A 17209-nucleotide genomic window follows, 5' to 3' on the forward strand; every position below is an offset into this window, starting at 1 on the left:
TAGCGCTCAATGGCAGTAGGAAGCATACGAAGCACGCAGCAGTCATACATTAAGCTATCAACGGGGATACAAGGGTGCACTTCAACTTTGTTAGAGTCATTGTATGAAATTCAGCAAAAATACGACAGTATGTATTTATCAAGTTCAAGGGCTGTTCTGGAAGAACAATATCGGCCTTGGAGCTCGACCACAGCGAGGTCCGTACAGAAGAGATCAAGGGGTTTTATTCTCGCACTGTGGTGGGTGAATAAAAACCTATAACATAACTTTATATAGATTGAAAAATGGCTGTAGAGACTTTACCTTATACGATACTTAGAAAATATCGGACCGTCAATGAAGCAAATTATTGGTTGGCTGATATTAGGAATTGGCCCTTTTCGTTGTTGTAACAAATAAAATATATGCCACTGCTGTACGAAGATTGGCAAAAAATTTGAACAAGGACATCCTTTGCTGTCATTTTTTTTGCCGTAAATGTCGACTGTTCGACCCATTTTGCTGACCCCTATGGACCCCTAGGGTCGCTGTATTGCTGAAGCGATTTTTGTTAAAAGGAAGTGATCGTAGTAATCGCATGATGGGAATTGTCATGACTAATCACAGGCGAATGTCAACTATATTTTAAAAACCGTGTTTAATTTCTTCCAGATGCCTTGAAAACATTGGGAATTACATTCAATGGCGATTGTTATCCATGGATGGTAAATAGAGGGAATAGAGTTAGTGCGCAGTAAAATTCATCCCTAATCGTCTTTGACACCGAGCGCGAAATTGACGTTCGAACTTCTTGAGTTTACTTCCCTGAAAAGGCCAAACGATGTACAAGGGACTGAACCGGACGAGTTCTTGTCAGGATGAGGAAAGAGTCTCGCATATCTTAATGATGGCCGTGGTTATGATCGGATCGGTAATTGGAAACAGTATAATTTGCATTTTACTCATCCGGTTCAAGACACTGCGAACAGTTCCCAATATTCTGATAGCGAATTTAGCTGTCATAGACATCATCAATGCACTGACCAACATGCCTCTTATGATCATGTGGTACATCTGCAAAGTGCCCTATCTACAGGGTCGTCCCATCTCGTGGTTCATCGTCACTTGGTACGTGCTGTTCATGTACCTAACCGTGTTCAATCTCACCGTGCTCACAATGGATCGCTTTGGCGCCATTGTGCACGGCATTCGCTACCATTCTTGGAAAACAATCAACAAGGCTAAGGTAGCAGTTCTATGTGTTTGGCTTTCTGCAGCTGCCTATACGTATGGCATGTTCACCTTAGGACTCGACATTGATCTTGGTGACGCTCCAGTGCGGGTGTACAGGAAACGTTATTTTAGGAAATTTGGAAGACATTTTATTATTCCTGGTTATCTGGTTCCTTTCACAATTATGCTTATTATGGGAGTTGCCATGTGGCGCACCGTGCACGTCAATAGCAAACGAATCTCGACGTTTTGTTCTGTGGTAAAACAAGTTAAAAGCGACGTGAAGACGGCCAAGACGATTGGTCTGACTGTGGTGGCATTTTTCTGCATGGGCATCTTGCCGATGCTGCTACACTGCATTGCCAGAATACATGGTACGTGGATTCATTTCCTTGCGTATTTTCTCACGCACCTCAACAGCATGGTGAACCCTGTCATCTACTCGCTCAAGACTCCAAGGTAAGTCACTTGTATTTGCATTGTCGAATGAGTATTTAAAAGCACCTTTCACTTAAATTCTCTTATATTCAGATAAGAAATCAATCCATCTTGCACTATTTCCGCAACCTTTCTATTGCACTTGTATCCTCTTTCTCTATGCAATGTCCTGTGCTTTAAGATTTTGGTTGTTAAATTGTGTTTAATGTTCCTGCTTAATGAAAGTAAGTTGCAGCATCTAAAAGAAAGAAGGGACAATAATTTAGAGAACGTTTTGGCTATATGTTTAGTTTATGAAGCGAGATTAACATTTTTGTTACGAAAATTGGAATTAAAGAATGGGCTAAATTTAAGACGAAGTGAGAGCACAAGTTATCTCTTTAATTTCCTGGATGGAGAACGGTACTGTCACAGTAATAACACCAGGGAGTCCTGATCAACACACTAATCATTTGGTCACTGGACTCTTAAGAATAGCATTTAAGAGTAATATCCCGGCACCTATTTTAATCTCCAAAATGGAAATGATAAGGGAATCAAATTCTACATAAAAATACTACGTTTATTCCCATTCATCATTTGTACATTACCTCACTTTTCCTGACATAATAACATTTCAAGTACAATAACTGAACGATTTCTCGCGCGCTGATTGGCTAATTTTCGTTGTCAATAAGAGGACAGGCGCATGAAACTCGTTGCTGACGCAATCAGTAGAGGTTTTGTCAAAAATTTCAACACTTTTTTTATAGCGCTGTATTCTTGATGAGGCGAGAATTTAGATTCTGCGGCCGTACATCAATTGTATTTTCCTCGTGCATTTCTTTCCTTCGTTTTAAAATCAGTTTTGGCTTTTTGTTATTGTAAAAAACAAACTGATATCAGTTTTTTATGCGTCTGTCCTGTTATTGATGATAAATTTCGTCATAACAAAGTCATCGAGTCTTCATCGCCTAGCGGCTCGTGGATCTACAACACTCAGTTTGACAATGTTATGACGCAATTTATCATCAATAACAGGACAGTCACATAAAAAAAAACTGATGTCAATTTGTTAAGTAGATGCTGGATCGCGGATGGCATTGTACATTAAACATGTTTCTGGCATTTAATCTTTTTGTTGGAAAAAGTTCAATGTATTTGTTTTCTTTTTTCCCACAGGTTCCGAAAGGCTTTTGTACTGTTCCTAAAAGACCCTTGCGGCAAGTCACAGCCGCTCATGACTTCCAATCATCACGCCTCTTCAGCAGGAAATTTCGCTTGCGAGATGGAAACATATCACAAACAAAAAGTAATTTTAAAGAAAATAACGACGCTTTTTTAAGATTAAAGACAGTATAAGATGTTCAACATTCTTCGTCTATTCCACTAATATGAACAAAACGCGGGTATTATATTTGCTAATAAGTGTAATAATACTGTACAATATAATTCAATTACAACATTATAATAAGTATTTATTGGAAGAGAGCTCCAAATGAACAAGACAATAAATTTGTGTATCAAAGGGTGCAATAGCATGGCTTAATGGCTAAAAGGCTATTTCGTGACCGTTGTTGTATAGTAGTTGAACTCTTTCTTTTTCTAGGCAGTTATCTTTACTTTGGTTTTAATAAAACAGTCATGTTGCCATTATAAGACATGAAAGGGTGTCATTCAGATCGGATTAATAACATTTCCTTTTACATTTATTGCCTGTCAAAGCGTCTTAAAACAATTGTAAGTTGCGCTATACCAATAAAGTGTTTGCATTAAAAAATATTTCTAGAATGTTCTAAGTCATGATATCGTCTCAACCAAGGTACGCGACCAATCTACTTATGATTGGTTCTAATACCACTGGGGGGCCCATCAGCAGAACAACGGTGATGGGATCTGGTTTTCTGCCTCTCGACGAGCTTCGGGTGCATCAGTCAAGTTTGCAAGCTAATATCCATGGACGAATTATTAATTATTTAAGAAATTAATTTACCCATCAGTTAAACTGCTTGACTCTAATAGTACAGCCGCAGCCATTATCAGCTCCGAATTTCTCTTTTTGCAGTAAGTTTCTGAATCAGACGAAACTTGGGTTGCTGTCAGTCTATAACATTGATAATATTTTTGATAAATGATTAGCTCTTTTACCCTATGAATTGATGAATACATAAGCAAATGGCAACCGAGCAGCCTCCGCTAATTACTGTCTACTTTTTAGCAATCTTTCCAACCGTTTCAAAGACTTTTCGACCTAGGCAGCGTCCCTGGAATCTGTTTTGAAAAAGAAACCCTCGTCCTTGATACTATCTGGAGAATCACTTTGAAATGTCTTCCAAAAGGATATTTGAAAAGGTCGTTCTGTATATACGGACAGCGATCATTGGGAATTTCATGTATTAGTGATTATTCAGATGGAACTAAAATCTGCTTCTATTATTTTTTTCTCTGTGGTTTCTTTAAAGAAAAGAGATTTTTACGCTGATTATTAGCTTGCATACCAGCTAACTGCTGAGTCTCATGGAGGTGATCTCAAATATCGGTTTAAATCAAGGACCCATTTCGATATTTTACCTAGGCTGCAGTAGGAGTTTTTCTAGTATTATCTACCAGACATCCTCGGAGACCCAGGGGCAGCTAGTGGGGCGAAACGAAGGAAAACCGGGCAGAAATCGTAGCGACGAAAGTTTTCAAGCACGGCACGAAGTGCCCCTGGGCAACGTGTCTCTCCAGACCATTTCCAAACGGCTCTCCGAATGCTGGCTCCCGATTGGGCAGAAAAAACCTTTGTATTTTTCTGCCCAATCGGCGAGCAGTAACTTGGGAATCACTTTCGTGTTTTCTTACACGCCGTCTACTGTGTCCGCCATACTTGTGTCGTTCGTTCGCCAAAGCTCTGCATGCGAGGGAAATTTTCATTTAGCTTACATCCGACAGCCCAAAAAAAAATCAGGGAATCTTTTCTGATGTCAGAGAGAAAAATATATTTCAAGATCGACGGGAAAATTTTCGTTTGGACTGATCAGAGGTAACGTAAATACTGGCTTGTTTATCGATCGCCGCTTGTAGGTTTCAAATATTTATTTCCTTATCCGAGCTTCTTATTTTGATAGTATCGCTATTTAAGGCTCGTACATTTGGATTCTAGCCTTTCCTTACAATTTTCTCGGCTAACTGAAACTTTCCCGTATTGCGTGGACCGGACAAGTATGCCAAACAGCCGCCAATGCATCACACCGTGAGAGGTATTTTAATGTTCTTGTACGGGCGAAGCCATAACTGAATCGTCAAAAGTTTAAATATTTTTCCATGTATTTTATTTTTTCCACGATCTTTAACCTGAGCAGAAATTGATTAATGAAAATGTTGTTGGGAAGGATATATTTGCTGCATTAGCTATCGAATAATAATAAAATAATTATTTTTGCTGAAAGATTGACTTTTCAGATTTGCCTAGCCTGCGTTGCAGACGAACAAAAACCCGGTTATAGGCTAAGATTTGCCTAGCGATTATAGAATTGGAGTTATGTATGTCGAGGGTTTCTCCTTTGAGTTAGATTGTTAAAGATCAGGTTAATTACTTTTAAATTCAGGCAGAACGTAGTTGCTGTTGTCTGTGAGAAAGTTCACCCTGTAGTCCAATTTAGTTCAATTTAGATGACTTGTGTACCAAGCAAAGATACAGATAAAACTTTGCTGTTATGTAGCTCGTACACTTCATTGTGCAAGGTGACAAGAAGATAAACCCAGCCTACTGTCAAGCCAAAAATACAAGCAACATAGGTACATATGCCTGCTGTGTAGTCTTGAAATAATAATAATAATAATATATTTTAACAGGGTGACCCCTTCAGTCGCAGGACTGGTATCAACTGTGTAAAATAAAATAAATTAAAAATAAAAGAGAGTATGTATAAAGAAATACAAAGAAATATACAAGCCACTGGTAATTTGCATCAGTATGTAATAGAAAATATTATTATATTACACTGACTACGGTGGCCGAGAGTGGCCATCGAAAGTGAAAAGTCGAAATCAAAAGTCGATTTAGCAAATGTTAAAGTGAAAAGTCAACAAGTCAAAAGTGAAAGTCGATTTCGCAAATGTTAAAGTCAAAAAGACAAAATTGAAAGTCGATTTAGCAAAGTGAAAAGCGAAGATTCACTTTGCGAATACTCACTTCTCACTTTCTACTTTGACCACCCTCCCCTCCCCCAACTTTTTTATCCTGCAGCGGAAGACTGGGACGGATCTCACAGTAGGAAGTAGCAAGGGTTGACAGGCCGCACAACTTCTACCCTTATGAAACATTTGAAACCTTTTGTATTTTTGCTCTAACGAGTATAAACTTCAAGAGAATGACACCCTGTGTGTTTTTAACGGGCGATATATGTTATAATGTGAGGAGGCTTATTGTTTATACTCTAGCAAATTTACAGAGGTGATGTATGATTTCCTGTCGGGTTTACACCCTGTGGAGCTTAAAACACCTTCGTAAATTTGCGATATTTATGTTCGTTTGTTTAGCTCGTTTATGTCGCAAGACATGTTTTCGGCTCTATAATGTGCTCTGGAAGAAGTGGATATCATGATAAAAATATTCCGTATAGAACAAAGCTCTCTTGCATTGATTGCGTGTAGGGCCGGCCCCGGCTCTCTGATTACTGTGTGAAAGCCGATGAAATCTGTCGAGGTTACCAAGTGGCAGGATAAAAAAGTTGAGGGAGGGGAGGGTGGTCAAAGTAGAAAGTGAGAAGTGAGTATTCGCAAAGTGAATCTTCGCTTTTCACTTTGCTAAATCGACTTTCAATTTTGTCTTTTTGACTTTAACATTTGCAAAATCGACTTTCACTTTTGACGTGTTGACTTTTCACTTTAACATTTGCTAAATCGACTTTTGATTTCGACTTTTCACTTTCGATGGCCACTCTCGGCCACCGTACACTGACTGTTGTCGTTATTTCAATACCAGTAACATCTAATTTCATTTATTTACCCAGCAGGGAAAAGGGAAGGTGCTAGTTGTTACATTTTCTTGGGGTGAGTCCAGGGTGGGTAGTTGGGACTTCAAGTTATGGGGATGATTGTATGGAGTCAAAACTTAAAACCCCTAAAAATCCTTAGGACTTCAGAGTGTGCCCGTGAGAGAACAGGGCAGAACCATGCAACAGGTGATACAGCTCATATCACCGATTTCGCCCAAACTTAGCATAAATGTTGGGTATGGTGAGCTACTTACTATGGCAAAACATCAACTCAAAATATTTTATTCCCTTCAAGTTATGGCATCTTTTGCAAAAATGGCCATTTTTCACTAATTTATGCATATTTAATTAGCTGACTTTGATTGACCAGTTCCACAAGAAAAAAAGACTTCTGAAAATAAAATTCACTGCACTATATTCTGTGGTTATTAGGCTTTAAGTACAATAATTCACTTCAACCGTCAAATTTGATTTCGTCTCCTCAAACGGTCTTTTGGAAGGTACACATTTCGTACTGTTGGAAATAGCCTTTAACTAGTGCCCAATATCTCCCATGAGCAACAACTTATATACATTATTCTTACATGGGTAATGAAGTCCATCATTAAACTTCACAAAAATGCAACAAAATGTCTGGGGACTTCAATATTTTATTAGTATTGAGAAACTAAACACACGTGACTTAACGATTTCTTGCTATTTCATCAAAATTCACCGAAACACAGAAGCCATTTATTTGCCTCAATTTGGCATAAAATCAGTACGAAATAGCTAATCAAGCATAAATCTATAGATAACAATCAAAATATTGGCGAAGAAAAGGCAGTTAGGACATTTTTCGGAGCGTTTTCAGAGCCATATAATTCGGCAATGTTGTGATATAGCAAATGTAAAAACAGCAGCGAAAGATTTTCTTCACAAGCTCGCTCAATTCAACATTTAGGCACATCAAAGTAAAGAAACAAGAAAGTAATACTACATACATGCCACTTATCGACACACAGATGCTTTCTTTTGAAGAATTTGTTCTTCCTCGCTGCACTTCGATTCTTTGATCGATCTCAATTGACATGTACTGTTGCTTTGAGGCGCGCTGAACTTAGTCAATCCATCGTGGTTCATCCTTCGTGAAAGGTGTAAACAGGTTGTCAATAAAGTCATTCAAAGAGCTGTTCAAAGTTCACGGAAGGACACTTGTCTCAGCCAGTTTGCATGAAATAAATTTAACTGGAAAATAAACAGCCGCCATGTTGAATTTCTACCTTTGAGCCTGTCGTTTCAGTCAGCGGTACGGCTGTTCACTGGGCATCACGCGTCCATCACGCGTGACCACACGCGCGATCATTTGCTTTTCCTCCGCGAGTGTTCGTTGGATGCGTTTGTGATGAAAATGAGAATATTTTCAAATTGTTGTAGGGAAAACAATTTCCTCCGCTACAGCTTGACGTGTTTACCGCAATGTGATGCTGAACGAACTCTAGGGTGCTTACCATTTGTTGGAGAGAACCGGTTGGAATGACCACTAAAAAATGGAACGGCTTCTTTCCAAAATTAGCAAACTAACCGAAATAGATGTCGCTTACCATTTGTAGCTCAGTTTCCTGCACGGGAGACCTGAAGGATGGGAGACTAGAACTGGGAAACCTTACAAATGGTAAGAAAATTTCTGACGTTCCGTCAATCTCCGAAGAGATTTTCCAGAAAAAATACTGTTCCATTTGACTTTCACCGAAACAGAGTTCTTGATTTTTCTGTTCAACGGTCGGCATGCACGGCAACCAAATCAAAATAATTGTTTATGTTCCAAAATGACGCTAAATGGCGGTATAAAACTGCTCCGACGTCTCGGCAATACTGCCTTTTTGGGGGTGGCACCCTGAAGAAGGCAGTATTGCCGAAACGTCGGAGCAGTTTTATACCGCCATTTAGCGTCATTTTGGAACATAAACAATTATTTTTAGCATAAAAGACGCTACACAGTTAAATAAATCAAAATGTCAACGTCTCCCAGTTACTTTCCAGACATTTGTATTTTTTTATTGCTTGTTCACATTCCCCTCCCCTGGCGGAAATAGTGATTAATACCGCGCATAACGATTACATTTTTTGACCAAATTCCCCTACCCCCGGGGCATAAATGGGAAAAAATGAATAACTCAGCAAAATTGGAGAATAACGTTTACCACGGGATAAATCACTATACGGTGAATAGCGAGGTAGCTTTTGTAATCGTTTCTTGCGCAAGTGCTTTAGTTGGGGGAGCGTCTGTGCTGAACTGAACAAAGTATTCACGTACGAAATGCCTTTAGGGACGCAGTCTATATGGCGCTAGCCTGTTCCAAACTAACCGAACGCCTGGAACAGGCTAATATGGCGCAGCAAATATATACATATATCTATAAAGGTGTGAATACAATACAATACAATACAATACAATGTTTAATGTGGTCATTACACTTAGCTATGGTTTCGATGCGTCCCGCAGATATGGTTAGCAAAATCTGCGGGAACGCACCAGCTAGTTTACAGGTAAGCCACAATGAAAATAAAAAATAAAAAAATAAAAAATAAATAAAAATAAAATAAAGTGAAGAGAGAGAAAGTTTTAGAGAGAGAAAACAAAGTTTTAGAGAGAGAAAACAACAAAGAATAAAACGGGTTTCCCTCGCGTTGACCTCGAAGAAGACAGAAGACTACCTGTGCTGGTTGAAACATTATATTTTAGCTAATAAGTTTTGCCGTCTTGCGTAGTCCTAGTCTTGCAATAAATTTGTTTAGTTTTAATGCGGGGTTTAAGTTCTCTACAAAAGTCTGCATTCGCGTCTTTGTAACTCACATAGCCACTTAAATTGAGTCGGTGATGAAGAAAATTATCATTTGAAGCCGCAATTCGTCACTTGCAATGTGGGCATTCAGGAGGAAAAATTTGTCCCCATAAAAGCCCTTTTCTAAAACAAATTAATAAAACTGCAGTAATGACGTTTATCGGTAAATGGACAGATGGAGAACTTTGTGGGATCCCGAAAAAGAGAGTGGGTACAAATTCAGTCTCCTAGCTGCCAAAGTGTAATATAATATAGACGATTTGAACAGAAGGAATAGATGTACACAGGCCAGGCTGACAACCTGACCGCCATTTCTTCGAATGTCCATATTCACCCCCTCCCCCACCTCCCAAAAAAGACAGAAACAACAAAAAAAACAATAAACATACTAGTTTTAACCTGATATAAGATGGAAAAACTTGCTCTGATTATTTAATGGTTTCCGACATTTCAGAGCTCAATTTCAGAGCATCAAAACCGATTGCATCGCATACATTACACTGCATCCAGTGTATTTCTCTTCAACTATTTATCAAAAAAATTCAATGGAGAAGTTGAAAAAAATTCTCACTTTTACAAGAAACGCACACTACTTATAAGGCTAAGATCAAGCCCCAGTTGTTCAGAGGGTAGATAACACCATCCGCTACTTATTCCGACGAAAACAAACATTTGCGGAGGAAAAGCAAATGAACACGCGTGTGTATAGCTGTGTATAGCTGTGTTGGGCTATGTATAGGCGTGTATAGCTGTGTAGGGCTAGGCTATGTATCCCCTCTATGAACATCCCTATATAGGATTTAGTCAAACAACTATATGATGACTACACTACGTACTTGCCCAAGTGTACGGCTTTACCGCTGACTGAAACGGCAGGCTCAAAGGTACAAATACAACATGGCGGCTATTTATTTTCCAGTTAAATTTATTTCATTCAAACTGGCTGAGACAAGTGTCCTTCCGTGAACTTTAAACAGCTCTTTGAATGACTTTATTGACAACCTGTTGACACCTTTCACGAAGAATGACCCACGATGTATTGGCTAAGTTCATCGCGCCTCAAAGCAACAGTACATGTCAATTGAGATCGATCGAAGGATCGAAGTGCAGCGAGGAAGAACAAATTCTTCAAAAGAAAGCATCTGTGTGTCGATAAGTGGCATGTATGTAGTATTACTTTCTTGTTTCTTTACTTTGATGTGCCTAAATGTTGAATTGAGCGAGCTTTTGAAGAAAATCTTTCGCTGCTATTTTTACATTTACTATCACAACATTGCCGAATTATATGGCTCTGAAAACGCTCCGAAAAATGCCCTAACTGCCAATCTTCGCCAATATTTTGATTGTTATCTATAGATTTATGCTTGATTAGCTATTTCGTACCGATTTTGTGCCAAATTGAGGCAAATAAATGGCTTCTGTGTTTCGGTGAATTTTGATGAAATAGCAAGAAATCGTTAAGTCACGTGTGTTTAGTTCCTCAATACTAATAGACTATTGAAGTCCCCAGACATTTTGTTGCATTTTTGTGAAGTTTAATGATGGACTTCATTACCCATGTAAGAATAATGTATATAAGTTGTTGCTCATGGGAGATATTGGGCACTAGTTAAAGGCTATTTCCAACAGTACGAAATGTGTACCTTCCAAAAGACCGTTTGAGGAGACGAAATCAAATTTGACGGTTGAAGTGAATTATTGTACTTAAAGCCTAATAACCACAGAATATAATGCAGTGAAATTTTTTTTCAGAAGTCTTTTTTTCTTGTGGAACTGGTCAATCAAAGTCAGCTAATTAAATATGCATAAATTAGTGAAAAATGGCCATTTTTGCAAAAGGTGCCATAACTTGAAGGGAATAAAATATTTTGAGCTGATGTTTTGTCACAGTAAATAGCTCACCATACCCAACATTTATGCTAAGTTTGGGCGAAATCGGTGATATGAGCTGTATCACCTGTTGCCTGGTCCTCTTATGGATACACTCTTCAAACAAAGCCCAAAGAATCCTTGAACCAAAAATGAACCCCAGAAATTTCACATGCCAAATTGTATTTCCAGGAACAGGGAATGCACTTTGTAGACTATCTATATACCCAGTTTAATACCACATGCAATGTAAAGCAACACCTTTGTTATTTATTAACTCAGCGAAAAAAGAATCAGATGTCTACAAATCTAAAAATATGTAACAGATTTTTAAAATGAGCAGAAAACTGTACAAATCAGTTTTCATGGGAATTTTTTTTGCACAAAGCACACTACCCAGATGATGCTGAGAAGAAGCCTGTGAAAGGAATGTTGTCAATGTACCACAACAGCACTTCACCCTCTATTCAAAAGCATGTGTTTCTATCACTCAAGGGTCCTGATTGGTAAAGCCAGAATTGTAATTGCAACAAATCCTCCTAGGTTTGATCATAAGGGATTGCCTCATAGCATTAACTATGAGTCTCCCTGTGATTAAATCATATGTGCAAGAATTGGGAAAGGGAGGTAGAGATGTTCATTCATCTGAGAGACTTTTATTATATTTTCATGATAAGGGATACAACTTCAGCAAAGTGAACCTGAAATGTTTCAGTATGTTAAGTCCACCTCTTGTAGACAAAAAAAATACTTGCTTTCTTTGAAGATACTAAGAAGTCTTTCAGAACAAAAAGAATATGTTGTGATTTCTGTGCAAAAGAATGTGACTGTCGACAAATGTGCCCACAGAACTTGGGGAGAACGATTTCAATGTTGCCCTCAGAAATGTAAAATAGGGTGAACGAAAAGCACTAAGTTTTACTAAAGGAGTTTCAAGAAAGTATGTACAAGAAAGTACTGAAATCAAGTCAAGATTGTTTTGTTTCAAATGTCGACCGAGTTACATGACTGTTTCAATAAATAGTTGAACAAACTCCTCCTAATAATAATTGTTGAACAAACTCCTGTCTTTTAAGAACATGTTGAACACTCAAAAGTGTTCAACATGCTATCAAAGTATAAGACTGGGTACGATTTCCGCACAGTATGTATGGAGTTGTGCAGAAATCTTGCCTATGTAAAGTAAAGTACATACAGATCGCTCTACACGAAGAGAAAAATCTGGATCAACACCTTAGCTGTTTCATAATGAAAATCTGTTAATTGGCATACTTGTCCGGTCCACGCAATACGGGAAAGTTTCAGTTAGCCGAGAAAATTGTAAGGAGAGGCTAGAATACAAATGTACAAGCCTTAAATAGCGATACTATCAAAATAAGAAGCTCGGATAAGGAAATAAATATTTGAAACCTACAAGCGGCGATCGATAAACAAGCCAGTATTTACGTTACCTCTGATCAGTCCAAACGAAAATTTTCCCGTCGATCTTGAAATATATTTTTCTCTCTGACATCGGAAAAGATTCCCTGATTTTTTTTTGGGCTGTCGGATGTAAGCTAAATGAAAATTTCCCTCGCATGCAGAGCTTTGGCGAACGAACGACACAAGTATGGCGGACACAGTAGACGGCGTGTAAGAAAACACGAAAGTGATTCCCAAGTTACTGCTCGCCGATTGGGCAGAAAAATACAAAGGTTTTTTTCTGCCCAATCGGGAGCCAGCATTCGGAGAGCCGTTTGGAAATGGTCTGGAGAGACACGTTGCCCAGGGGCACTTCGTGCCGTGCTTGAAAACTTTCGTCGCTACGATTTCTGCCCGGTTTTCCTTCGTTTCGCCCCACTAACTGCCCCTGGGTCTCCGAGGATGTCAACCAGACGTCATTGACGTAAACGGAAATTTTAAGATTATTCTGTATGACTGTCTCCTTTCATGCACTTAAAATTACTTCTACCAATATTATTGCCAACCAGTAATATCCAGTGTGTGCACAGCTACGTTTAATAAAGAAGCAAATACAATTATTGCAAATCCTCTATAATCTGCCAAAAAAGCCTTTATGTATCCTGTTCCTCCTAGATTAGATGTCTTGCATATAAACAAGTATGTATGTGTTGCTTTGGCAAAGCTCTGTTTGCTGGGATAATAAAAGACAAGACTACCATTTGGCAGATTTTGGCCACGGGTGTGGCCGTTTATTTTTTATATCAAGGATTGAAAGCTTAAAATATGGAAACCTTAAAGTATTATCCCAGCAAAGGTGAGGGAGAACCCGCCAACCCAAGCCAACAACAACAGAACACAGGGAGCGGAGGGAGGGGAAACTTTTCTTCACTCGTGGACGCCATAAGCGTAACGGCGATGTAACCGCGCCTTCATAACCTAAAAGCCCGCGAAAATGTAACCGGAAGTGATAGTAGGAGGGAATTTAACCGGTTGGTAAATACTTACGAAACAAGCTACATAAAACCATTTATTTTTGCAAAATAAATATCCTTTATGTATCCTGTTCCTCCTAGATTAGATGTCTTGCATATAAACAAGTATGTATGTGTTGCTTTGGCAAAGCTCCGTTTGCTGGGATAATAAAAGACAAGACTACCATTTGGCAGATTTTGGCCACGGGTGTGGCCGTTTATTTTTTATATCAAGGATTGAAAGCTTAAAATATGGAAACCTTAAAGTATTATCCCAGCAAAGGTGAGGGAGAACCCGCCACAGCCCGCCATGAGGTACGAGTGAGCGGGCACCCCACCCGAAGCCAAAGCAACAGACACAACCCACTGACAATGTGAAAGTAAAAAAGAGAACATAATTCTCACTAGCATATAACAGTAAAGAATATGGCCACTGGAAATTCTCATGATCACTGTAGCATTTAGGACAAATTAACCCAATACCACAACAAGCACAACTTAGAGTTTAGACCTATAAGCAACCTGAATGGCAATGGTAGGTTACAACAAGTGGGAAGTTTAGGTGAGACTGTAATCCATACTAAGTAAACTATAAGTATAGAGGTGCATCTGTTTGAACACTAATTATTTTTGGCTTGTCATTTGCTGTACATACAAAGCATACCTAGTACGCTAAATAACGAACATGTATCTAACTAAGGTACATAAACCTGAAAGCACACTCTTAAGACAACCATGACTGTGAAGCGGCCCAAGTGCACTGTACACATGGCCAGTTGCACCGATGGGTAGTTTTGTAAATTGTAACAAGAGAGTCTGTCCATGACACTTGGCCCCTGCGCAAGTGTGATATACCATTATAATATAATTGGGTGTCAACAAAGCCATTTTTACATCTGTACTTTGAAGATTGACCCCAGTCCAGCTGAGCAAATACAAACTAGATAACTAGTAAGTAAACGGAGGCCAGAAAAAACCTGCCACAAAAAACCCCGTAGGGAAAAATTGGTCAGGAAATCTGGGTAGGAACCAAGGCTCAAGCTCTAGCCCATCCTACAGGGCATTAACTTATGCTAAATTATAATAAATATTATTTACTTCATACCAGTACAAGTGTGCTCGCCCACCCAAAAAAAAAAAAAAAAAAAAAGGGGGAAGGAGGACTGGAATTATCGCAATATGAGTCAAGGATAGAGTAATGCCAACTAGGGAATTTGCTTAAGTTATAAAAATATAAGTGGTCCACCACCATTTAGCCCCTGCTCAATTGTGCTGTCCCACTTATATGAACAAATGATTAATCATAAGTATCAAGTAATGTTTGACAGGTCTTAACTCGAATTCAGGTTGAACATACATTTTGATAAGTTATTGAATGTAGCCTCAAATATTTGAGTTATTCTTAAGGTCAGAAAGCAATTAGCCCCTGCCCGAATTCTACCAATCTCTTTACTACAAGTAGATGTTTAACCATGAATCCAGGACTTACAGCCCATGCACGTTAACTTGGAACTAACTACATCCCAGTGGCCTTTGCTCGCACAATTTGATCCACAAATTAATTGGTTAGACAAAAATCAAGCAGCTCCAAAGAAAAGTTACTCTCGAGGTTAGGAAACATTTGTCCTTCCTATAACTAATTCTTTCTCTCTAGTAATCACTCAACCCCTTAAAACCTGATGACATGTTTAACTGAGTGGCCCTTGTTTACATGGCGAGATCCACAGAATTATTATTTTGTCAAATTTTGCTAAAATTAAAAGTTATTCATAAGGAGAGGAAACAGTTGGCCCCTGCGCAAATGCTTCCACCTTACAGTAACTTCTGTAACCAAGCACAAAATATGTAGCTCAGACTGTTGGCCCTTACACGACAGTTCACTACTGCGACATTGCAACCACTGAAAATTTTTACGGGTGTAACCAAGTGGCTCCTACTGACAGTAGTGTGATAAACTAAATTATTATGAACTTTATGATCTGACAAATTCTCCTGATATTAAAAGTTATTCTCAAGAATAGGAAACAATTCACCCCTGCATAAAGGGCTCCAGCCTAGTAAACTCTATAGCCACACAACAAGTATATCTCAGAATGTTGGCCATTGCATGACAGTTCAACCCTACTATATCACAAAAACTAAACATTGTTACCATGTTTAACCAGGTGGCCCCTGCGCACATGGTTTGATAAACTAATTATGACCTACATGAACTGTCAAAGTTTGCTAATATTTAAAGTTATTCTCAAGAATAGGAAACATTTGGCCCCTGCGCAAGTGCTTCCAACCTAGTAAATTATATAACCAAACAGAACAAATCTAACTCAGACTGATGGCCATTGTGTGACAGTTCAGGCCTACTATATTACAAAAACTGAAAAAAGAAATGTTCACCAGTTTAACGCCAAGTGGCCCCTGCGCACATGGTTTGATAAACTAGTTAGGACCTTTATGAGCTATGGCTGTACTGGCTGTAGCAGGAAAACCAATGTACATAACTTCCTGAAGGGCTGAGAAACATTGTCAATCATCATCATCGGCATCCTCGTCTCGGAGAGGCAATGGTCGGCGCATCAGTGTCGACAGGCTCTTGAGTGACTTTTGAGGAACATCAGGTACAAGGCAAATAAATACAGGTCAGCAAGAGGAACTGTCCATCTGTCTGGAGCTGAAGAAACCTGTTAAGCTAATAAATAAAAACCTCCAAGTGGGTAGTAGGCCTAAAATAATAGCTAAACATCACAAGCGAAACAACCAAATGAGACAATTAAATGTCATCACAGGTTCTAAAATATCTTCATATATGTACTCCACGAGAACAGGTTTTACCCTAACAGTATAGTATCTCATGAATGAAGTTTACCAGTTACAATCACGGTAATTTAACCCCAATAAATAAGTACATGCCGAGACGGTATAGAAAGCCCGAACACGGAACATGACAAACTGAGGCACAAATACATGTAACCTCAAATTTAAAAGCAACATGTTGGCAGGGCAAAAATAGCCCAAACATAAAAGCATGAGAAAATGGGGTATTAAAATAATCACTCTAATAAATAGGTACGTGCGGTAAAGGGTATATATAACCCAGGTGCAAGGCAAATAAATGCAGCTCAGCAGGAAGAACTGTCCATTAAGAAAATGAATAATTTGAGGTACATTGACCAGAGCTGAAGAAACCTGTAAACCTTATAATAGAAACCTCCAAATGGGTAGTTGGCCTAAAATAATAGCTAAATATCACAAGGGAAACAACCAAATGAGACCTTTAAATGTCATCAAAGGTCCTAAAATGTCAGTACATGTATATATGTACGCCATGAGAACAGTTTTTTAGCCTAACAGTACATATATCTCAGGAATTAAGTTTACCAGTTAACATAATGGTAATTTAATTTTGACACCTTGGATGAACCAAAATAAGTACAATATTTTGGTGTTATAAGGCAAGAAATATCCAACCAACTGCATAGATGTTTTTTTTTTT

General features: G+C 38.6%; 2 protein-coding genes across 2 annotated transcripts in view; one reads left to right on the forward strand and one right to left on the reverse strand.

Moving 5' to 3' along the window:
* Positions 1-3374, forward strand: part of LOC144658646 (trace amine-associated receptor 1-like) — a 4169-nt gene extending 795 nt beyond the window's left edge. Inside the window, exons 2-3 of the mRNA XM_078519106.1 lie at positions 652-1671; positions 2812-3374. Coding sequence (XP_078375232.1) covers positions 821-1671; positions 2812-2974 — 1014 coding nt within the window. The 5' untranslated portion in view covers positions 652-820 and the 3' untranslated portion in view covers positions 2975-3374. The remainder of the gene's footprint in view (positions 1-651; positions 1672-2811) is intronic.
* The window catches only part of LOC144657375 (putative G-protein coupled receptor 45), a 287434-nt gene that overhangs the window by 218459 nt on the left and 51766 nt on the right, over positions 1-17209 (reverse strand). The gene's annotated exons all lie outside the window — the stretch shown is intronic.

The sequence above is a fragment of the Oculina patagonica genome, chromosome 6 (genome assembly GCF_052425735.1).
Source record: "Oculina patagonica isolate OP01 chromosome 6, crgOcupat, whole genome shotgun sequence".
Taxonomy (NCBI): Eukaryota; Metazoa; Cnidaria; class Anthozoa; order Scleractinia; family Oculinidae; genus Oculina; species Oculina patagonica.